Raw genomic sequence first — 25172 nt, forward strand, 5'->3', positions numbered from 1 at the left:
TTTATGAATCTGTAAGGGGTACTATATAGTTTCTTCTCCTGACCCACCACTGTCAGCAACAGCAATAAAAAATGTGAGAAGAGAACTGAATGGGAAGAAACAAAGGAAAATGCCTTTACAAGTACTCAATCCTTCAACTTTTCTATGGCAAGGGAAGCCTGTTAGTCAACATATTTAAACTATTCATAAGAACAAATAAATAAATTTCCAGGAAATAAAAGCAAAGATTTAAGTTCTGTTAACTATGTAATTTCTGAATCTAATAGGCAAGATAAATAACCAATTATATAAACTCAGAATTGACAATTTACACTACAGAGGAAAAGAGAGAAGAACTGTAACAGAATGCAATTCAAGTCATCAGAGAGTTACTGAGCACTTATCCCTTGCTGGGATCAGGATTAAGGATCTATCATTTGGAGAGAGGTCAATACATATGTCTATTATAAAGAAGAGCAAATGTCATTGAGATAAGACTGTTGTCCTGTTGAAGAGTCTCTCCAGGGATCCCTCTACGTCCCTGTTCCTTAGACTATAAATGAAGGGATTCAGCAATGGCGTGATCACCGTGTACATCACAGAGACAATTAGTCACTGGAGGCACTGGATGAGGGGAGAAAATACAGTCCAATAATTGTGCCATAATACAGAGACACCACAGAGAAGTGGGAGCCACAGGTGGACAAAACGTTGAAGATGCCCTTGTTAGATGGAGCCTTCAGGATGGTGACCCCAATGTGGCCATAAGAGATCAAGATGCATATTAGTGGTAGAGTAATGACTGCCTGTCCCACTGTGAAAATGACTAGCTCATTGAGGGAGATATCTGAGCATGAGAGTTTGAGTAGGGCAATAAGGTCACAGAAGAAATGGGGGATGGTGTTGTCAGCACAAAGGGACAGTGGGGCCAGGAGGAGAGTGTGAGACAGGGCATTGGTAAAGGAGAGGATCCAGGACACTGCTACCAGTAAGTTACACCGTCCCTCTTTCATGATAGTGGTGTAGCAGAGGGGGTGACAGATGACCACATACCGATTGTATGCCATTAAAGTGAGAAGGAAATTGTCTAGATCAATGAAAAATATGAAAAAATAGATCTGAGTTACACACCCTCCATAAAGAATGGATTGATCCTGAGTTTGCATGCTCATTAACATCTTTGGGACCATGACAGATGAAAGAGAGATGTCAGTGAGAGCCAAGTGGCTGAGGAAGAAATACATGGGGGTGTGAAGGTTAGAGTCCAGCCGGATGAGCAGGATGATGAGCAGGTTCCCCAGCACTGTGATCAGGTACATGCCCAGGGACAGGGCGAAGAACACAGCCTGCTGCTCTGGCTGGATGGGGAGGCCCAGGAGGAGGAACTCGGATGTGCTGCTCTGATTCTCCCTCTTCATACTGATAGTCTTCTCTCTGCTGGGAATAGAGGGACATTGAAAAAGACAGAAACAAACAAATATTAACAGCAGGCAGGTAAGAATAATATCTTGCTACTGATGAATATGGTAGTGTCTGTCTACATTTCTATGTCCCTACAAAAAATCATTTAAAGTAGATCATTTTATCACAAAAAAATGGGATAATTTGCCAAGAGAGTAGAGGGTTTGAAATAGAAGAGAAGACCAGACATGTCTAGTCAGTAAAGAGAAAGCCTCACACTGTCTTAGCAGATGGATAGTAAGATAACATCTTTCCAATTTCCATTGTTTCTGTACTTTTAAAAACATTCATCAGGCTAGTCATGAGCCTTCGTGTTGTAACATATTCAACTTTTTAAAATTTGGCTTCAAGCCGGGGGCAGTGACTCACGCCTGTAATCCCAGCACTTTGGGAGGCTGAGGCAGGCAGATCACCAGGTCAGGAGATCACGACCATCCTGGCTAACACAATGAAACCCCATCTCTACTAAAAAAACACAAAAAAATTAGCCGGGTGTCTGTTGTCCCAGCTACTCAGGAGGCTGGGGCAGGAGAATAGGGTGAATGTGGTACAAGGAGGATGCAGTGAGGCGAGATCCTGCCACTGCACTCCAGCCTGGGTGACAGAGCAAGACTCCATCTCAAACAAAAAAAAAAAATTGACTTCAGAATCTATTAATAAGCAACATATAGGGATGAAGTTTCAATAACATATATCCAAAAGAAATTGGATCAAAGATAGCCAAAGTTTTCATTATGTATAAAGTTGATGAGGAAAAAAAAAAAAACCATGTCTATTGATTACAATATCACCGCCATAAAAAAGTAAATCTTACACAAAATACTTAAAGATGAGAGCTTAGGGAGGTAATTAGGTCATGAGCATAGAACCCCATGAATGGGATTAGTGCCCTTATAAGAAGAAACACAAGAATGTCTCAGGCATTGCCATGTGAGGACACAGCAGGAAGGCAGCCATCTGCTAAGCAGAAAGTGGACCCACACCAGAAACCAAAGTTGCTGGTACCTTGATCTGGGGCTTCCCAGGCTCCAGAACTGTAACCAAAAAAAAAAAAAAAAAGTCTGCTGTTTAAAGTCACCCCACTATAGCAACCCAACTGACTAAGACACTCACTAAACTAAATAATACAGCAAACACCATACCTAGTGGTGATATTTTAAAACATTTCCATTAAAATCAGGAATGAGAAAAATATGCCAGCTTCCTCCACAGCCACTATCTACCCATTAAAATATTCTAGGGGGGCGGAGCAAGATGGCCGAATAGCAACAGCTCCAGTCTCCAACTCCCAGCGCGAGCGACACAGAAGACCGGTGATTTCTGCATTTTCAACTGAGGTACTGGGTTCATCTCACTGGGGAGTGCCGGACGATCGGTGCTGGTCAGCTGCTGCAGCCCGACCAGCGAGAGCTGAAGCAGGGCGAGGCATTGCCTCACCTGGGAAGTGCAAGGGGGAAGGGAATCCCTTTTCCTAGCCAGGGGAACTGAGACACACAACACCTGGAAAATCGGGTAACTCCCACCCCAATACTGCGCTTTAAGCAAACAGGCACACCAGGAGATCATATCCCACACCTGGCCGGGAGGGTCCCACACCCACGGAGCCTCCCTCATTGCTAGCACAGCAGTCTGTGATCTACCGGCAAGGCAGCAGCGAGGCTGGGGGAGGGGCGCCCGCCATTGCTGAGGCTTAAGTAGGTAAACAAAGCTGCTGAGAAGCTCGAAGTGGGTGGAGCTCACAGCAGCTCAAGGAAACCTGCCTGTCTCTGTAGACTCCACCTCTGGGGACAGGGCAATAACAAACATAGCCGAAACCTCTGCAGACGCAAACGACTCTGTCTGACAGCTTTGAAGAGAGCAGTGGATCTCCCAACACGGAGGTTGAGATCTGAGAAAGGACAGACTCCCTGCTCAAGTGGGTCCCTGACCCCTGAGTACCCTAACTGGGAGACATCCCCCACTAGGGGCAGTCTGACACCCCACACCTCACAGGGTGGAGTACACCCCTGAGAGGAAGCTTCCAAAGCAAGAATCAGACAGGTACACTCGCTGTTCAGAAATATTCTATCTTCTGCAGCCTCTGCTGCTGATACCCAGGCAAACAGGGTCTGGAGTGGACCTCAAGTAATCTCCAACAGACCTACAGCTGAGGGTCCTGACTGTTAGAAGGAAAACTATCAAACAGGAAGGACACCTACACCAAAACCCCATCAGTACATCACCATCATCAAAGACCAGAGGCAGATAAAACCACAAAGATGGGGAAAAAGCAGGGCAGAAAAGCTGGAAATTCAAAAAATAAGAGTGCATCTTCCCCGGCAAAGGAGCGCAGCTCATCGCCAGCAACGGATCAAAGCTGGACGGAGAATGACTTTGACGAGATGAGAGAAGAAGGCTTCAGTCCATCAAATTTCTCAGAGCTAAAGGAGGAATTACGTACCCAGCGCAAAGAAATTAAAAATCTTGAAAAAAAAGTGGAAGAATTGATGGCTAGAGTAATTAATGCAGAGAAGGTCATAAACGAAATGAAAGAGATGAAAACCATGACATGAGAAATACGTGACAAATGCACAAGCTTCAGTAACCGATTCGATCAACTGGAAGAAAGAATATCTGCAATTGAGGATCAAATGAATGAAATGAAGCGAGAAGAGAAACCAAAAGAAAAAAGAAGAAAAAGAAATGAACAAAGCCTGCAAGAAGTATGGGATTATGTAAAAAGACCAAATCTACGTCTGATTGGGGTGCCTGAAAGTGAGGGGGAAAATGGAACCAAGTTGGAAAACACTCTTCAGGATATCATCCAGGAGAACTTCCCCAACCTAGTAGGGCAGGCCAACATTCAAATCCAGGAAATACAGAGAACGCCACAAAGATACTCCTCGAGAAGAGCAACTCCAAGACACATAATTGCCAGATTCACCAAAGTTGAAATGAAGGAAAAAATCTTAAGGGCAGCCAGAGAGAAAGGTCGGGTTACCCACAAAGGGAAGCCCATCAGACTAACAGCAGATCTCTCAGCAGAAACTCTACAAGCCAGAAGAGAGTGGGGGCCAATATTCAACATTCTTAAAGAAAAGAATTTTCAACCCAGAATTTCATATCCAGCCAAACTAAGTTTCATAAGTGAAGGAGAAATAAAATCCTTTACAGATAAGCAAATGCATAGAGATTTGGTCACCACTAGGCCTGCCTTACAAGAGACCCTGAAGGAAGCACTAAACATGGAAAGGAACAACTGGTACCAGCCATTGCAAAAACATGCCAAAATGTAAAGACCATCGAGGCTAGGAAGAAACTGCATCAACTAACGAGCAAAATAACCAGTTAATATCATAATGACAGGATCAAGTTCACACATAACAATCTTAACCTTAAATGTAAATGGACTAAATGCTCCAATTAAAAGACACAGACTGGCAAACTGGATCAAGAGTCAAGACCCATCAGTCTGCTGTATTCAGGAGACCCATCTCACATGCAGAGACATACATAGGCTCAAAATAAAGGGATGGAGGAAGACTCACCAAGCAAATGGAGAACAAAAAAAAGCGGGGGTTGCAATACTAGTCTCTGATAAAACAGACTTTCAACCATCAAAGATCAAAAGAGACAAAGAAGGCCATTACATAATGGTAAAGGGATCAATTCAACAGGAAGAGCTAACTATCCTAAATATATATGCACCCAATACAGGAGCACCCAGATTCATAAAGCAAGTCCTTAGAGACTTACAAAGAGACTTAGACTCCCATACAATAATAATGGGAGACTTCAACACTCCACTGTCAACATTAGACAGATCAACGAGACAGAAAGTTAACAAGGATATCCAGGAATTGAACTCATCTCTGCAGCAAGCAGACCTAATAGACATCTATAGAACTCTCCACCCCAGATCAACAGAATATACATTCTTCTCAGCACCACATGGTACTTACTCCAAAATCGACCACGTAATTGGAAGTAAAGCACTCCTCAGCAAATGTACAAGAACAGAAATTATAACAAACTGTCTCTCAGACCACAGTGCAATCAAACTAGAACTCAGGACTAAGAAACTCAATCAAAACCGCTCAACTACATGGAAACTGAACAACCTGCTCCTGAATGACTACTGGGTACATAACGAAATGAAGGCAGAAATAAAGATGTTCTTTGAAACCAATGAGAACAAAGATACAACATACCAGAATCTCTGGGACACATTTAAAGCAGTGTGTAGAGGGAAATTTATAGCACTAAATGCCCACAAGAGAAAGCAGGAAAGATCTAAAATTGACACTCTAACATCACAATTAAAAGAACTAGAGAAGCAAGAGCAAACACATTCGAAAGCTAGCAGAAGGCAAGAAATAACTAAGATCAGAGCAGAACTGAAGGAGATAGAGACACAAAAAACTCTCCAAAAAACCAATGAATCCAGGAGTTGGTTTTTTGAAAAGATCAACAAAATTGACAGACCACTAGCAAGACTAATAAAGAAGAAAAGAGAGAAGAATCAAATAGATGCAATAAAAAATGATAAAGGGGATATCACCACCGACCCCACAGAAATACAAACTACCATCAGAGAATACTATAAACACCTCTACGCAAATGAACTGGAAAATCTAGAAGAAATGGATAATTTCCTGGACACTTACACTCTCCCAAGACTAAACCAGGAAGAAGTTGAATCCCTGAATAGACCAATAGAAGGCTCTGAAATTGAGGCAATAATTAATAGCCTACCAACCAAAAAAAGTCCAGGACCAGACGGATTCACAGCTGAATTCTACCAGAGATACAAGGAGGAGTTGGTACCATTCCTTCTGAAACTATTCCAATCAATAGAAAAAGAGGGAATCCTCCCTAACTCATTTTATGAGGCCAACATCATCCTGATACCAAAGCCTGGCAGAGACACAACAAAAAAAGAGAATTTTAGACCAATATCCCTGATCAACATCGATGCAAAAATCCTCAATAAAATACTGGCAAACCGGATTCAGCAACACATCAAAAAGCTTATCCACCATGATCAAGTGGGCTTCATCCCTGGGATGCAAGGCTGGTTCAACATTCGCAAATCAATAAACATAATCCAGCATATAAACAGAACCAAAGACAAGAACCACATGATTATCTCAATAGATGCAGAAAAGGCTTTTGACAAAATTCAAGAGCCCTTCATGCTAAAAACGCTCAATAAATTCGGTATTGATGGAACGTACCTCAAAATAATAAGAGCTATTTGTGACAAACCCACAGCCAATATCATACTGAATGGGCAAAAACTGGAAAAATTCCCTTTGAAAACTGGCACAAGACAGGGATGCCCTCTCTCACCACTCCTATTCAACATAGTGTTGGAAGTTCTGGCTAGGGCAATTAGGCAAGAGAAAGAAATCAAGGGTATTCAGTTAGGAAAAGAAGAAGTCAAACTGTCCCTGTTTGCAGATGACATGATTGTATATTTAGAAAACCCCATTGTCTCAGCCCAAAATCTCCTTAAGCTGATAAGCAACTTCAGCAAAGTCTCAGGATACAAAATTAATGTGCAAAAATCACAAGCATTCTTATACACCAGTAACAGACAAACAGAGAGCCAAATCAGGAATGAACTTCCATTCACAATTGCTTCAAAGAGAATAAAATACCTAGGAATCCAACTTACAAGGGATGTAAAGGACCTCTTCAAGGAGAACTACAAACCACTGCTCAGTGAAATAAAAGAGGACACAAACAAATGGAAGAACATACCATGCTCATGGATAGGAAGAATCAATGTCGTGAAAATGGCCATACTGCCCAAGGTAATTTATAGATTCAATGCCATCCCCATCAAGCTACCAATGAGTTTCTTCACAGAATTGGAAAAAACTGCTTTAAAGTTCATATGGAACCAAAAAAGAGCCCGCATCTCCAAGACAATCCTAAGTCAAAAGAACAAAGCTGGAGGCATCACGCTACCTGACTTCAAACTATACTACAAGGCTACAGTAACCAAAACAGCATGGTACTGGTACCAAAACAGAGATATAGACCAATGGAACAGAACAGAGTCCTCAGAAATAATACCACACATCTACAGCCATCTGATCTTTGACAAACCTGAGAGAAACAAGAAATGGGGAAAGGATTCCCTATTTAATAAATGGTGCTGGGAAAATTGGCTAGCCATAAGTAGAAAGCTGAAACTGGATCCTTTCCTTACTCCTTATACGAAAATTAATTCAAGATGGATTAGAGACTTAAATGTTAGACCTAATACCATAAAAATCCTAGAGGAAAACCTAGGTAGTACCATTCAGGACATAGGCATGGGCAAAGACTTCATGTCTAAAACACCAAAAGCAATGGCAGCAAAAGCAAAAATTGACAAATGGGATCTCATTAAATTAAAGAGCTTCTGCACAGCAAAAGAAACTACCACCAGAGTGAACAGGCAACCTACAGAATGGGAGAAAATTTTTGCAATCTACTCATCTGACAAAGGGCTAATATCCAGAACCTACAAAGAACTCAAACAAATTTACAAGAAAAAAACAAACAACCCCATCGAAAAGTGGGCAAAGGATATGAACAGACATTTCTCAAAAGAAGACATTCATACAGCCAACAGACACATGAAAAAATGCTCATCATCACTGGCCATCAGAGAATGCAAATCAAAACCACAATGAGATACCATCTCACACATTAGAATGGCAATCATTAAAAAGTCAGGAAACAACAGGTGCTGGAGAGGATGTGGAGAAATAGGAACACTTTTACACTGTTGGTGGGATTGTAAACTAGTTCAACCATTATGGAAAACAGTATGGCGATTCCTCAAGGATCTAGAACTAGAAGTACCATATGACCCAGCCATCCCATTACTGGGTAAATACCAAAGGATTATAAATTATGCTGCTATAAAGACACATGCACACGTATGTTTATTGCAGCACTATTCACAATAGCAAAGACTTGGAATCAACCCAAATGTCCATCAGTGACAGATTGGATTAAGAAAATGTGGCACATATACACCATGGAATACTATGCAGCCATCAAAAAGGATGAGTTTGCATCCTTTGTAGGGACATGGATGCAGCTGGAAACCATCATTCTTAGCAAACTATCACAAGAACAGAGAACCAAACACCACATGTTCTCACTCATAGGTGGGAACTGAACAATGAGATCACTTGGACTCAGGAAGGGGAACATCACACACCGGGGCCTATAATGGGGAGGGGGGAAGGGGGAGGGATTGCATTGGGAGTTATACCTGATGTAAACGATGAGTTGATGGGTGCAGCACACCAACATGGCACAAGTATACATATGTAACAAACCTGCACATTATGCACATGTACCCTACAACTTAAAGTATAATAATAAAAAAATAAATAAATAAAAATAAATAAAATATTCTAAAACCATGGTGTATATGTACCACATTTTCTTTATCCACTCTATCACTGATGGGCATTTGAGTTGATTCCATGTCTTTGCTATTGTGAATAGTGCTGCAATGAACATACATATAAAGGAATAGACCATGTCTTTTGCAGGAACATGGATGGAGCTGGAAGCTGTTATCCTGAGCAAACTAATGCAGAAACAGAAAACCAAACACCGTATCTTTTCACTTGTAAGTGGGAGCTGAACAATGAGAACACAGAGAGGAGAACAATACACACTGCGACCTGTCTAGGGAGGCTGAGGGGCTGAAAGCATCAGGCAAAAGAGCTAACGAATACCAGGTTTAATACCTAGCTGATGGGCTTGATAGGTGCAGCAAACCACCATAGCACATGTTTACCTATGTAACAAACCTGCACATCCTGCACACGTATCCTAGAACATTAAAAAAAAGAAAAAAAAACACCTCAAAAACATATTCTAAACCTAAGTTACCAAATCCTGCAAGGCAAGTAGGAACGAGTTTATAATTCCATTGTGCCTTAATTGAAAAGTTCCCTTTAAGTCAAAAATCAATGCCAAATGCCTCATATATATACCTACATACACTAAGTAAATAGAAAATGTTAGGATGTCATTATAACAGTTCTTAATTGGGAGAAAAATTCAGAAGAGCTATACACAAGTTAAGGATACACTTAAAAGTCTTTGCTTCTTTAAGCTGGTGAGTTGAGCATACTCCTATTTCATATAGGAATACCATCCTTCCTTTGAAATTTACCAAAAAGCAGTCAACTAACAGAGTTCTGAATGGACCCGTAGAGAAGACGGGCAAGAATGCCTGGCCCAGGTTCTCTGCCTGTACCTGCTCACTCCAGCATTTCGAGGCCCCCTGGGGCTGTGACCTTAAGGATAGAGCCTAGTATCTGAGGGTAGTATGTTGTACTGATAAAAGCATTGCAATTAGCCCTAGATTCAAGTCCTGCCAACATCACTTCACATTGCAAGTTCTGGGGAAGTGACCCAATTGGCTTGAGCCTCAGTTTTCTCATCTCTAATCTGGAGATAAGACAACAAGCCTAAGTCATGAGAATATTGTGAATATTAAGAAGATAACATTTGTGAAGCGTGACTGCATATAATCTGCAGCAACTCATATTAGTTTCTCACCTGCCATTTCCTGAGTCTCCCTCATTTCTCCCTCTGATTTCCCACTCCTTTCAACAGGCAGATACTGGCAGAGTTGAGGCACAACAAGGTCACTTCATCATGAGACCATGACCTGATGCAGGCAAAAGCCAGAAACAGCAATAATGAAGTTGGGCAGAAAGGCAGCATCCAACCACACCCTAGAGAATGATGGCTCAGATATCTCACTATTCTGGACTTCTCCCTCTCCTTCTCCAGTCTCTTCTAGTTTCTCTCAAGCTATATCAATTGGATGACTCCTTCCTGAACTTGTAAATCTATTTAATCCATGGGATTTAAGACTTTAATATAAAGTCCCCTGAATCCAATTCAACCATGCCTATTTCTAACTGCATAAATTCTGTGTAAAGACCATGTACGGACTCCACTCCACCACATTCAGCCTCCTGATCACTAAAACCTCAATGACTTCTTGCTGATAACTGATATTCCCTTGACAGTGAGGTTGTGTATTATAGAAGACAAAGCATGGGTTTTGAAGTCAGACAGAACTGGTTCAATCAAAGTTCTATGTCTTTGGGCAAGGTAGTGCACATCTTAGGAGCCTCAGTTTTTCCTCTTTAGAATTGTGAACATAATCCCTGAATTATAGCAAAAATTAAATAAGGTAAGGTCAATAAAAACACCTCATCAATAGAGGTGTCATATACGAGATGACATTGTTTCCATTAAAATAAAGTGCAAAGACCTCTAGGGAAGAAACTCAGTGTCTTATCTTCAGTGCAAACCAGGCAAAAGTAATTGGGGTAGGAGATGTTGCCTGGGCTCAAAGTTTGCTGCCTTTGATGAAGGTTTAAGAATACACTAGAGATAACAGGCAGGAAATTATCAAGCAGATTCTAATATCAAGCAGATGCAATATGGATGCTACATGAAGGAAGAAAGGACCAAAAGCTCTCTAGCTAAACGTGTCCTTCAAACATACTTTCAGAAAGTAGCTGTACTGTCTAAAGGGAAGGAAATGACTTTGGAAAGAGAGGGCTCTCTAACACTGCATGCAGTAAATAAGCCAACATTCTAATATCTAGAACATGAATGATGAGATGAGACCCCTAGCTTGAATTTTGAAGATATGCCCATCAATTTATGTAGCCAGCTGGCTCTATCCCTCATCTCCCCACAAGCTGGGGTTAAAGACGTGAGAGTTATTGGCCAGTGGTGAATGTTGCATCCCTGTCTTTTGGAACTGGGAATAAAAAATGACTTCAGCAAGAGTACAGAGAAATGCTGAGCAACTGTATACACACACAAACACGCACACACACACACACACACACACACACACACACACACACACACCTGCTACTGGAGAAGGATACCAGTCCTGCTCTGAACTTTATGTTCAAGTCATTTCTGGGAATATGGACTGGTTTCTCACCTTCTTTCTAGGAGACCAAGGGACCAGAGTTAGCCTCCAAATTCTGTGGTCGTAAACCTCACTGACATTGGAGAAAAAAAAGTCATGAACCTGGAGCTTACTCTTCTCAATTTACAGGCTTCAGAAATGGAGAGGTAACAACTCTATTCTACCCACAAGGGAGAGGACTCAAGGTGACAGGGCACCAAGCTCATGGTTAGAGACTTGCATTAAACATGCATTAATTGCTCAGTTTCCCTCCTACTCTCCCCAAGACAGATGCCATTGGGCAGTGGTCTCCAAACTTTGATGTTCATCAAAATCACCTGGGGAGTTTGTTAAAGATCAGGTCCAAGCTCCACCTGCAGAGATATTCATTCATGAGACCTGGAGACAGGTAATCCTGAGGTAAGTGGCTCTAAGGGCAGACTTGAAGGAACCTCTGTCCTTAGGAAGAATGTCAGGCCCTGTGAATTTAAGTCCAAAAGGAGATGGGGAAAGACCTCTCCTGCCAGATTCTGGTTTCCCCTAGTTAGGTGTTAGGTTGAGATGTCTATAAAGACTTTTCTCTCAAAAGAAAATTCTCTTTTGTTTTGCTGCTTATAAAACTAATTCTTCTTCATGATGGAAATACAAATAATATAAACATGAAAACAAAGGAGAAAGTCAAAGTATCTCACCCTTTCATGATTCATTTTTTATCCTTCTAAGAGGGCATTTTCATTATTCATAATAGCAAAGACATGGAATCAACTTAGGTGTGTATCAATGGTGGACGAGATCAAGAAAATGTAGTACACCATGGAATACTATGAAGCCATCAAAAAGGATGAAATCATGTCCTTTGCAGCAACATGGAAGCAACTGGAGGCCATTATCCTAAGCAAATTAACACAGAAACAGAAAACAAATACTGCATGTTCTCACTTATAAGTGGCAGCTAAACATTAGGTACACGTGGACAGGATGGGAGCAATAGACACTGGGGACTACTAGAGAAAGATTGAAAAACCAACTATTGGGTACTACGCTCACTATCTGGCTGATGATATCATTTTTAGCTCAAACCTCAGCATCACGTAATATACCCATGCAATATACCCTGACATGCACCCCACGAATGTCAAACAAAAGTTGAAATTAAAAAAAATAAAATGACTTTTATTCATAAACATGTCTGTTTATGTAATGAATTTATTTTATAGTACTTTATAGCTTTCATTTTCTGTGATAATTTGTCACCATCTTTTCACTTCTATTTCTATGCATATCAATACATACATATCTACTTAAGATTTTTTATTTTATTCACTGTTAAATTTTATTAAAGACTATGAAATGCCTTGAAACCATCTCTTCTGTGAGTTGTCTGATTAAGGCTACGTTAATATCTTCAAAAGCATCAGTTTTAATGTGCTGCACTCTTAATTCCTCAGTGTCTGCGGCTTGCCCTTTTGAAAAGAGGAGAAACAACTGTGAAAATGCTTGTGAATCATAAGTGGGAGTTGAATGATGAGAATCATGGACCCAGAGAGGGAACATCACACACTGGGGCCTGTCGGGCGGTGGAGGGCAAGAGGAGGGAGACCATTAGGACACATACCTAATACATGCGGGGCTTAAAACCAAATGACAGGTTGATACGTGCAGCAAACCACCATGGTACACGTATACCGATGTAACAAACCTGCACGTTCAGTACATGTATCCCAGAACTTAAAGTAAATTTTTTTAAAAAATGCTTGTGAAAATACATGAACAATGGAAGTTCAGGGTGAACTCTGTGGAAAGACAGGCAACAATGCCAGATTGTTTTCTCCCACCCAAGCCTAGGTGAAAGATTATGGAATGAAATTAGCTGAATAACAGGGAAGTTGCTACTACAATATTCCACACATAGATCAAATATCAAACTCCTTCAAAAAGGACAAGAATTTCTATCTTCGTATCTCAGACTACTGTTTAAGCCATCACCAATGCCATCCCAGTTACTGCTTACATAATAATTAGCCTTATCTTTATGTATAAAATTGAGTAAACATATTGCATTTTGCATAGAGCCAATGTGAGATAAAGAGGGGACATAAAGACTGGGGTAAAAATGACAATAATGTGGATTCGATCCACAACAAATGCTATTTTATGGGATATGTCAAAAAGCCTGGCAAACTCAGTGAGCATTTATAAATGAATGACATCATTTAACATAAAACTGTTCAATATTCTGCCAAGAACTCGTGTCCCTTTGTGGGGTTATAGTTTTTCTGAAATCATCTAGTGCTTTCTAACCAATACACAATTTAATGTACATCACGTGTGAAATTTGAGTGACATTAGAAAAGTTACATGGCACACTGAAATTCCACCAGGCTTAATGGAAACAAGACACAGATGGACATGAGATGTAATTTTTTTCCAAACTTTGGCTTCATTTTCATTACATATATAGGTTGGCATGATGATACAAACCATGATATGGAGTAGCTGGGTATTTCTTTTTTTTTTTTTTTTTTTTTTTTGTAGCTGGGTATTTCTATGTTAGATATAAAAGAGATAAGAAAAGCTGATAGCTGATACAGGAGACATCCTCCTATATTAGAGATTGGGGAGAGGAATTTACTACAGTCAGAGTTAATACAAAAATATCAACACGAATCACTGATTTCTCTATTACTGAAATAAGCTGTCTCTTGTTTTACTCCATCTACTACCAGAATTCAGGTGAGGTGTTATAAATGTGCATCCCTCAACTTCCAAGATTTAGTGAACATTCTACAGCATCGTTTCACGTGGCAGCTTGTTAGGAATGCAAATTCTTAGACCTCACCCAAAATTCTACTAAATCATAATTTGTAGTAGTAGATCCAAGGAATTTGAGTTTTGACAATCTTTCCAGGAATTCTCATGTACCCTAACATTTGGGAAGCGTTGCTTTTCATTCTTCATTTGGAAGACAGGGCTCTTCATTCTTCATTTGGAAGACAGGGCTCTCTTTCTCTTCATGAAAGAGAGTCAGTGCTGAATCTGGAGTGGCATTTTTAGGAAAATGATGCTTTCCAAGAATTAGCACTCGAATTTGGTTATATTTCCAAGGAGACTGGTATGAAGCACTACTTCACTAATGATCGCACTCAGTCTACATTATAGAGAATAGTAAAATAATACAGCTAATTCTTTCAATTCTATGTTGTGTTAAAGCCTGGGGTTATGGGCCAAAAGTATATATGTCTCCAAACATCTTCTCAAATAAGGGATAAGAAAACTGTATATTATTGTATTATGTCCCTTCTCCAAGTTGCAGAAATAAATAATACAATTAATTTGTCATTCACTGCTCAAAAATTATTTGTAAAGAATAACATTGTTAATAAGAGAATGGAATTCTGGTCAACAAATATTTACCAATTACATTCAACATGTTAACATTTGTCTTAGGGCTTCAGGACATAAAAGGTTTTGAGACATATTCAAATGGAAAATCAAATATATGAAGTAAACCAAAATGAGATTCTAATTTTTAAAAAAGTCAGATATCACCAAGAGAAAAATGTTGCTCTACTGAAGAGTTTTCCAAGGGCCTCTTTCACGTCCCTGTTCCTAAGGCTGTAGATAAAGGGGTTCAACATGGGTGTGACCACGATGTACATGAGAGCCACAGTAACATCCTTGTCAATAGAACTGCTTACAGTTGGGAAATGTTACTGGCCAAATATTGACCCATAATAGAGAGAAACCACAGAGAGATGGGAGGCACGTGTGGACAATGCTTTGTGGATCCCTTTGGTTGAAGGGACCCTCAGGATGGTGGCCCCAGTGTAGCCATATGATACCAGAATACACATGAATGGCAGGGTAATGACCACCACCCCTACTGTGAACATGACCAGCTCATTGAGGAAGATATCTGACCAGGACAGCTTGAGCAGGGCAGCAAGGTCACAGAAGATGTGGGGGATGGTGTTCGCAGCACAGAAAGACAGCTGGGTCAGGAGAAGGGTGTGAGAGAGGGAGCTGGCACAAGACAGAATCCAAGATACAGCCACTAAGAAGACACAGAGCTCTTCCCTCATGATGGCAGTGTAATGGAGAGGGTGACATATGGCAGCATATTGGTCATACGCCATTGATGTAATAAGGAAGCTGTCCAGGTCAGTAAAAAATATTTAAAAATACATCTGAGAAATGCATTCCTCATAAAGGATCGATTTGTACTTAGTCCACATGTCCATCAGCATCTTAGGGACAGTGACAGATGAAAAGGAGACGTCAGTGAGGGCCAAGTGGCTGAGGAAGAAATACATGGGAGTGTGAAAGTTAGAGTCCAGCCAGATGAGCAGAATGATGAGCAGGTTCCCCAGCACCTTGTTCAGGTACAGCACCATGGTCAGGAACAGGGCGAAGAACATGGCCTCCTGCTCTGGCTGGATGGGGAGGCCCAGGAGGAGGAACTCAGACACACTGCTCTGGTTCTCAGAGCTCATACTCCTTCACCCTCTGATGGAGATGAAGGATGCTTGAGAATATTAGAGACTTTGAAATTATCATTTTTAGCAGTCAAATTAAAAGATGTACATTTTAACATAGACACAGGGAGAGGAACAACACACACTGGGGCCTATTGGGGGTCTGGGGGGAGGAAGAGCATCAGAAAAAATATATAATGCATTCTGGACTTAATGCCTAGGCGATGGGATGATAGGTGCAGCAAACCACTATGGCACAGGTTTACCTATTTAAGAAATCTGCACATCCTGCACATGTACCCCAGAACTTAAAGAATACATATATATTATACAAACATATATATACACATATATATATGTTTTATTTCAGAAAGTGCAAAATTTAACCTGCTTCTCGTATGTTTCCTTCTATGTTATGTAAGAAAACCAAAAAAAAGTATTGAAGCAAATGTTACTGAGAGTCAGTATTTCTTGGTTCAGTAACAAAACAGAAATCTTGCCCCTGTGGGACTGAGGACTAGGCTGTGGAGAAAGGTGTTTCAGTCAAGTTACTACCCCTAAAAGTTAACGTGGCAAGTATTCTAAGCCATCAATCATGGCACAGCAACCATTAGAAGACTTGACTTCACCAGCCATTGTTAAATTTCAGATGAGAGGTGGCGTTTTCAAACAAAAGCATATAAAGAATAGTATTCCTCAAATGACTGTTCTTCAAACAACAGTTGTTATTTTTTTTAATTTAAGTTCTGGGGTACATGTGCAGGATGTGCAGGTTTGTTACATAGGTAAATGTGTGCCATGGTGGTTTGCTGCACCTATCAACCCATCACCTAGGTATTAAGCCCCACATGCATTAGCTATTTATCCTGATGCTCTCCCTCCCGCACCCCTCGACAGGCCCCACTGTGTGTTGTTCCCCTCCCTGTGTCCCTGTGTTCTCATTAGAACAGTTATCATTATGCATACATTTTTATTTGTTTCAATTATGTGGAGGGTTTCTAAGAAATTCTGGATTGTATCAATTCATTTTCCCTACTGCAGTCTTGGAGATCTTTTTTAAAACTATCTTTCAACATGACTTCCATGTCTAAAAATTCTCAAAGGATTCCCATTGACCTTTAAGATTAGAGTGTAACAACCTTAATATGGCTTAAAGGCCCTGCAAAACCTGCATCTCTCCTACATTTCCCATTTCTTTCTTGCCCTCCCTTTCCCCCACACCCTTGCCAACCTCTCTGTTTCAACCTTGCGGGAAGGCACATTTCCATTTAATGTCATTTAGACTTCTTCCCTTTGGTGGTTGTGGATTTCTTGTGATTCCCCGGCATGTTGAGAAAGTAAAGACCAGACTGGCTATAAGAAAATATTTTAGGCAAATTTATTTAGGCTTTATTGTCTACTGTCAACACAAAGCAGTTTAAGTGACATCATCTTAAATTATATTGAAAGTATACATTCTCCAGTTCTTTTCCAATCCAGTCTCCCTTTACTCCCTAGGCAATAACACTCATCCCATAACAAACTGTGAAGCCGATTATCAAAAGATGGCAAGAGAAGTGAGATTTTAGGTGTACCCCAAGTTTACAGCTCCCTCTTGGATACTCCTGTCATCTTTAAACACAATACCTGCTAGTCAGCTGTGGTAAGCATAATAAGAACCTCCAAAGTTGTCCACATCCTAATCTCCAGAACCTGTAAATCTGTTATGATGCATTCCAAGGGGCGATAAAGGTTGTAGATGGAATTAAGGTTGCTAATCAGCTGACTTTAAGATGGGGAGCTTATCCTGGATTATCTGGGTTGGCCCAATGTGATAATGAGTCCTTAAATGTGGAAGAAGACATAGAAGAGTCAGAATCAGAGAGGTATTTGAAGATGTTATATTGTTGGCTCAGAGAGTGAAGGAAGGGGCCATGAGCTAAGGAATGCAAATGGCCTCTACAAATTAGAAAAAGCAAGAAAACAAGATGATGCTCTAGAACCTCTCAAAGAAATGCCAACCTCTTCAGTTTTAACCCAGTGAGACCCATTTTAGACTTCTGACCTCCAGAACTGTGATATAATAATATTTGTGAGGTTTTTCTAAATCACCAAGCTTGTGGTAATTTGTTAGAGCAGTAATAGAAAACTGATACATTAGCACTGGAAAGACTTCAGGTATATCCAAATATTCTGGTTACCTAGGGACCAGAATGCAACAAAATCCATGTGTCCTTCCCCAACTTCCATCTTGCATTCAACAAAACAAAGCAATCACTCAGCAGAGCTAATCCTTACCTAACCAGTAGGGAAATGAGGCTGCTGTATCATTGGAAGCATTTGTCACTAATCATAAATGAGACTCTACACCATCCCTCTCCTACAAAATTTCAGTATCATCCTTTCATTTAATAAGAAAAGGCCGAGTTAGCGAGAGTTCTTACCCATCCAATGGACTTCTGACCTAGAGCAAAAATTCAGCAGAAGACAAGTCAGTGGCAGGTTTCAAATCTTTCAGTTTTTCAATCTAACTATATAGACTTCATCCTAATTCCTTAAAGACATGCCCCACCCTGACATACATATTGAGGTCAGTAAACACAGTGTTCAAAGTGTGTTGAGCTCAAACATCCTCCTTTTTTCTTTTTCTTTCTTCTTCTTCTTCTTCCTCCTCTTCTTCTTCTTGTTCTTCTTCTTCTTCCTCTTCTTCTTGTTCTTCTTCTTCTTCTTCTTCCCTTTCCCCTTCTCCTTCTCCTTCTCCTTCTTCTCCTTTCTCTCTCTCTCTCTCTCTCCCTCCCCCTCTCTTTCTTTCTCTCTCTCTCTTTCTCTCTCCCTCACTCTTCCTCTCTCACTCCCTCCCTCTCTGCCATCTACCCCTACTTTGAAGGCAACGTGAGACTAGAGAAAAAGCCACAGATTTTTGAATAAGATAGGCTTGGTCATCATAAAACTTTGATTGTGGCATTTTTGTCCATAGCAGGTCTCTTAACTCTTGCAAATCTCAGAAAGATGAAGATCTTTTAAACAGGATGTAATTATACCCTATAAGGTTATTGTACGATGAAATGAGATGACATATTTGAAACCCCTAGTACCTTTGCTTGCACAGTGCCCAATAAATGTTGGTTTCCCTCCTGCCACAATTAAAGACAAAATGCAAATCTACCCAGAGAGGGGTCAGAGGAATTTACATCCTTTTACACGCAGGATAAAATTGTTCATATCAATTCCTTTGCTGGACTCTGGGTGTGGATTCCTAGGACAAAGATGTGGAATTGAGTATAGAAACTGCTGGCAAACCAAGAGCACCAATATAGAACACATATGAGCATAGAGGGAAAATGATTATTCTACTGCTGGAGTTCTCATTCAGATAGGTGAAAAAAAGGCACTACTTACCAGGGAGGGAAAACAAAAGGGAAATTCAGAGGAGAGGCTTGTTTTCACATAAGTAGCTTATATTCTGATGCCCAACAGTTGAATGCAATGCCTTGGTGCAGACTGTATGGGGGATAAGCTATATAATGTACAAGGCAGCCAAGTGCCAGTCCGTCAGCAGCCTACCAAAACTCAAAGCCAATGGCAAGAGGATAACTGAGTGTTCAGCAAGATATAAAGAGACGACTTTGTTTACCCTAATCCCAGCCTCCTAAGTATTTTCCCCTTTAATGACCTTTTTTTTAAAAATTTATTTATTATTATTATACTTTAAGTTGTAGGGTACATGTGCATAACGTGCAGGTTTGTTACATATGTATACTTGTGCCATGTTGGTGTGCTGCACCCATCAACTCGTCATTTACATCAGGTATAACTCCCAATGCAATCCCTCCCCCTTCCCCCCTCCCCATTATAGGCCCCGGTGTGTGATGTTCCCCTTCCTGAGTCCAAGTGATCTCATTGTTCAGTTCCCACCTATGAGTGAGAACATGCGGTGTTTGGTTTTCTGTTCTTGTGATAGTTTGCTAAGAATGATGGTTTCCAGCTGCATCCATATCCCTACAAAGGACACAAACTCATCCTTTTTTATGGCTGCATAGTATTCCATGGTGTATATGTGCCACATTTTCTTAATCCAATCTGTCACTGATGGACATTTGGGTTGATTCCAAGTCTTTGCTATTGTGAATAGTGCTGCAATAAACATACGTGTACATGTGTCTTTAGAGCAGCATAATTTATAATCCTTTGGGTATATACCCAGTAATGGGATGACTGGGTCATATGGTACATCTAGTTCTAGATCCTTGAGGAATCGCCATACTGTTTTCCATAATGGTTGGACTAGTTTACAATCCTACCAACAGTGTAAAAGTGTTCCTATTTCTCCACATCCTCTCCAGCACCTGTTGTTTCCTGACTTTTTAATGATCGCCATTCTAACTGGTGTGAGATGGTATCTCATCGTGGTTTTGATTTGCGTTTCTCTGATGGCCAGTGATGATGAGCATTTTTTCATGTGTCTGTTGGCTGTATGAATGTCTTCTTTTGAGAAATGTCGGTTCATATCCTTTGCCCACTTTTTGATGGGGTTGTTTGTTTTTTTCTTGTAAATTTGTTTGAGTTCTTTGTAGGTTCTGGATATTAGCCCTTTGTCAGATGAGTAGATTGCAAAAATTTTCTCCCATTCTGTAGGTTGCCTGTTCACTCTGATGGTAGTTTCTTTTGCTGTGCAGAAGCTCTTTCGTTTAATTAGATCCCATTTGTCAATTTTGGCTTTTGCTGCTGTTGCTTTTGGTGTTTTAGACATGAAGTTTTTGCCCATGCCTATGTCCTGAATGGTATTACCTAGGTTTTCCTCTAGGATTTTTATGGTATTAGGTCTAACATTTAAGTCTCTAATCCATCTTGAATTAATTTTCATATAAGGAGTAAGGAAAGGATCCAGTTTCAGCTTTCTACTTATGGCTAGCCAATTTTCCCAGCACCATTTATTAAATAGGGAATCTTTTCCCCATTTCTTGTTTCTCTCAGGTTTGTCAAAGATCAGATGGCTGTAGATGTGTGGTATTATTTCTGAGGACTCTGTTCTGTTCCATTGGTCTATATCTCTGTTTTGGTAACAGTAGCATGCTGTTTTGGTTACTGTAGCCTTGTAGTATAGTTTGAAGTCAGGTAGCATGATGCCTCCAGCTTTGTTCTTTTGACTTAGGATTGTCTTGGAGATGCGGGCTCTTTTTTGGTTCCATATGAACTTTAAAGCAGTTTTTCCAATTCTGTGAAGAAACTCATTGGTAGCTTGATGGGGATGGCATTGTATCTATAAATTACCTTGGGCAGTATGGCCATTTTCACGACATTGATTCTTCCTATCCATGAGCATGGTATGTTCTTCCATTTGTTTGTGTCCTCTTTTATTTCACTGAGCAGTGGTTTGTAGTTCTCCTTGAAGAGGTCCTTTACATCCCTTGTAAGTTGGATTCCTAGGTATTTTATTCTCTTTGAAGCAATTGTGAATGGAAGTTCATTCCTGATTTGGCTCTCTGTTTGTCTGTTACTGGTGTATAAGAATGCTTGTGATTTTTGCACATTAATTTTGTATCCTGAGACTTTGCTGAAGTTGCTTATCAGCTTAAGGAGATTTTGGGCTGAGACAATGGGGTTTTCTAAATATACAATCATGTCATCTGCAAACAGGGACAGTTTGACTTCTTCTTTTCCTAACTGAATACCCTTGATTTCTTTCTCTTGCCTAATTGCCCTAGCCAGAACTTCCAACACTATGTTGAATAGGAGTGGTGAGAGAGGGCATCCCTGTCTTGTGCCAGTTTTCAAAGGGAATTTTTCCAGTTTTTGCCCATTCAGTATGATATTGGCTGTGGGTTTGTCACAAATAGCTCTTATTATTTTGAGGTACGTTCCATCAATACCGAATTTATTGAGCGTTTTTAGCATGAAGGGCTCTTGAATTTTGTCAAAAGCCTTTTCTGCATCTATTGAGATAATCATGTGGTTCTTGTCTTTGGTTCTGTTTATATGCTGGATTATGTTTATTGATTTGCGAATGTTGAACCAGCCTTGCATCCGAGGGATGAAGCCCACTTGATCATGGTGGATAAGCTTTTTGATGTGTTGCTGAATCCGGTTTGCCAATATTTTATTGAGGATTTTTGCATTGATGTTGATCAGGGATATTGGTCTAAAATTCTCTTTTTTTGTTGTGTCTCTGCCAGGCTTTGGTATCAGGATGATGTTGGCCTCATAAAATGAGTTAGGGAGGATTCCCTCTTTTTCTATTGATTGGAATAGTTTCAGAAGGAATGGTACCAACTCCTCCTTGTACCTCTGGTAGAATTCAGCTGTGAATCCATCTGGTCCTGGACTTTTTTTGGTTAGTAGGCTATTAATTATTGCCTCAATTTCAGAGCCTGCTATTGGTCTATTCAGGGATTCAACTTCTTCCTGGTTTAGTCTTGGAAGAGTGTAAGTGTCCAGGAAATTATCCATTTCTTCTAGATTTTCCAGTTTATTTGCATAGAGGTTTTTATAGTATTCTCTGATGGTAGTTTGTATTTCTGTGGGGTCGGTGGTGATATCCCCTTTATCATTTTTAATTGCGTCGATTTGATTCTTCTCTCTTTTCTTCTTTATTAGTCTTGCTAGTGGTCTGTCAATTTTGTTGATCTTTTCAAAAAACCAACTCCTGGATTCATTGATTTTTTGGAGGGTTTTTTGTGTCTCTATCTCCTTCAGTTCTGCTCTGATCTTAGTTATTTCTTGCCTTCTGCTAGCTTTCGAATGTGTTTGCTCTTGCTTCTCTAGTTCTTTTAATTGTGATGTTAGAGTGTCAATTTTAGATCTTTCCTGCTTTCTCTTGTGGGCATTTAGTGCTATAAATTTCCCTCTACACACTGCTTTAAATGTGTCCCAGAGATTCTGGTATGTTGTATTTTGTTCTCATTGGTTTCAAAGAACATCTTTATTTCTGCCTTCATTTCGTTATGTACCCAGTAGTCATTCAGGAGCAGGTTGTTCAGTTTCCATGTAGTTGAGCGGTTTTGATTGAGTTACTTAGTCCTGAGTTCTAGTTTGATTGCACTGTGGTCTGAGAGACAGTTTGTTATAATTTCTGTTCTTGTACATTTGCTGAGGAGTGCTTTACTTCCAATTACGTGGTCAATTTTGGAGTAAGTACGATGTGGTGCTGAGAAGAATGTATATTCTGTTGATTTGGGGTGGAGAGTTCTATAGATGTCTATTAGGTCTACTTGCTGCAGAGATGAGTTCAATTCCTGGATATCCTTGTTAACTCTCTGTCTCGTTGATCTGTCTAATGTTGACAGTGGAGTGTTGAAGTCTCCCATTATTATTGTATGGGAGTCTAAGTCTCTTTGTAAGTCTCTAAGGACTTGCTTTATGAATCTGGGTGCTCCTGTATTGGGTGCATATATACTTAGGATAGTTAGCTCTTCCTGTTGAATTGATCCCTTTACCATTATGTAATGGCCTTCTTTGTCTCTTTTGATCTTTGATGGTTTAAAGTCTGTTTTATCAGAGACTAGTATTGCAACCCCCGCTTTTTATTGTTCTCCATTTGCTTGGTAAATCTTCCTCCATCCCTTTATTTTGAGCCTATGTATGTCTCTGCGTGTGAGATGGGTCTCCTGAATACAGCAGACTGATGGGTCTTGACTCTTTATCCAGTTTGCCAGTCTGTGTCTTTTAATTGGAGCATTTAGTCCATTTACATTTAAGGTTACGATTGTTATGTGTGAACTTGATCCTGCCATTATGATATTAACTGGTTATTTTGCTCCTTAGTTGATGCAGTTTCTTCCTAGCCTCAATGGTCTTTACATTTTGGCATGTTTTTGCAATGGCTGGTACCGGTTGTTCCTTTCCATGTTGAGTGCTTCCTTCAGGGTCTCTTGTAAGGCAGGCCTGGTGGTGACCAAATCTCTAAGCATTTGCTTATCTGTAAAGGATTTTATTTCTCCTTCACTTATGAAACTTAGTTTGGCTGGATATGAAATTCTGGGTTGAAAATTCTTTTCTTTAAGAATGTTGAATATTGGCCCCCACTCTCTTCTGGCTTGGAGAGTTTCTGCCGAGAGATCTGCTGTTAGTCTGATGGGCTTCCCTTTGTGGGTAACCCGACCTTTCTCTCTGGCTGCCCTTAAGATTTTTTCCTTCATTTCAACTTTGGTGAATCTGGCAATTATGTGTCTTGGAGTTGCTCTTCTCGAGGAGTATCTTTGTGGCGTTCTCTGTATTTCCTGGATTTGAATGTTGGCCTGCCCTACTAGGTTGGGGAAGTTCTCCTGGATAATATCCTGAAGAGTGTTTCCAACTTGGTTCCATTTTCCCCCTCACTTTCAGGCACCCCAATCAGACTTAGATTTGGTCTTTTTACATAATCCCATACTTCTTGCAGGCTTTGTTCATTTCTTTTTCTTCTTTGTTCTTTTGGTTTCTCTTCTCGCTTCATTTCATTCATTTGATCCTCAATCGCTGATACTCTTTCTTCCAGTTGATCGAGTTGGTTACTGAAGCTTGTGCATTTGTCACTTATTTCTCGTGTCATGGTTTTCATCTCTTTCATTTCGTTTATGACCTTCTCTGCATTAATTACTCTAGCCATCAATTCTTCCACTTTTTTTTCAAGATTTTTAATTTCTTTGCGCTGGGTACGTAATTCCTCCTTTAGCTCTGAGAAATTTGATGGACTGAAGCCTTCTTCTCTCATCTCGTCAAAGTCATTCTCCGTCCAGCTTTGATCCGTTGCTGGCGATGAGCTGCGCTCCTTTGCCGGGGGAGATGCACTCTTATTTTTTGAATTTCCAGCTCTCCTGCCCTGCTTTTTCCCCATCTTTGTGGTTTTATCTGCCTCTGGTCTTTGATGATGGTGATGTACTGATGGGGTTTTGGTGTAGGTGTCCTTCCTGTTTGTTAGTTTTCCTTCTAACAGTCAGGACCCTCAGCTGTAGGTCTGTTGGAGATTGCTTGAGGTCCACTCCAGACCCTGTTTGCCTGGGTATCATCAGCAGAGGCTGCAGAAGATAGAATATTGCTGAACAGCGAGTGTACCTGTCTGATTCTTACTTTGGAAGCTTCCTCTCAGGGGTGTACTCCACCCTGTGAGGTGTGGGGTGTCAGACTGCCCCTAGTGGGGGATGTCTCCCAGTTAGGCTACTCAGGGGTCAGGGACCCACTTGAGCAGGGAGTCTGTCCCTTCCCAGATCTCAACCTCCATGTTGGGAGATCCACTGCTCTCTTCAAAGCTGTCAGACAGAGTCGTTTGTGTCTGCAGAGGTTTCTGCTGCGTTTGTTATTGTTTACTGTGCCCTGTCCCCAGAGGTGGAGTCTACAGAGACAGGCAGGTTTCCTTG

The 25172-nt window shown here is 40.5% G+C and overlaps 2 protein-coding genes across 2 annotated transcripts; both read right to left on the reverse strand.

The window, feature by feature from the left end:
- Positions 1 to 468: 468 nt before the first annotated feature.
- Positions 469 to 1397, reverse strand: OR1J4 (olfactory receptor family 1 subfamily J member 4). Its single transcript, XM_045372849.2, has one exon. The coding sequence runs from the start codon at positions 1395 to 1397 to the stop codon at positions 588 to 590; it is 810 nt and encodes a 269-aa protein (XP_045228784.2). The 3' UTR covers positions 469 to 587.
- Positions 1398 to 14934: 13537 nt separating this feature from the next.
- Positions 14935 to 15882, reverse strand: LOC141408697 (olfactory receptor 1J2-like). Its single transcript, XM_074018060.1, is given in 1 exon segment — positions 14935 to 15882. A coding segment is annotated over 1 exon segment (948 nt).
- Between the last annotated feature and the right edge of the window lie 9290 nt (positions 15883 to 25172).

This window comes from Macaca fascicularis, chromosome 15 (assembly GCF_037993035.2).
Source record: "Macaca fascicularis isolate 582-1 chromosome 15, T2T-MFA8v1.1".
Taxonomy (NCBI): Eukaryota; Metazoa; Chordata; class Mammalia; order Primates; family Cercopithecidae; genus Macaca; species Macaca fascicularis.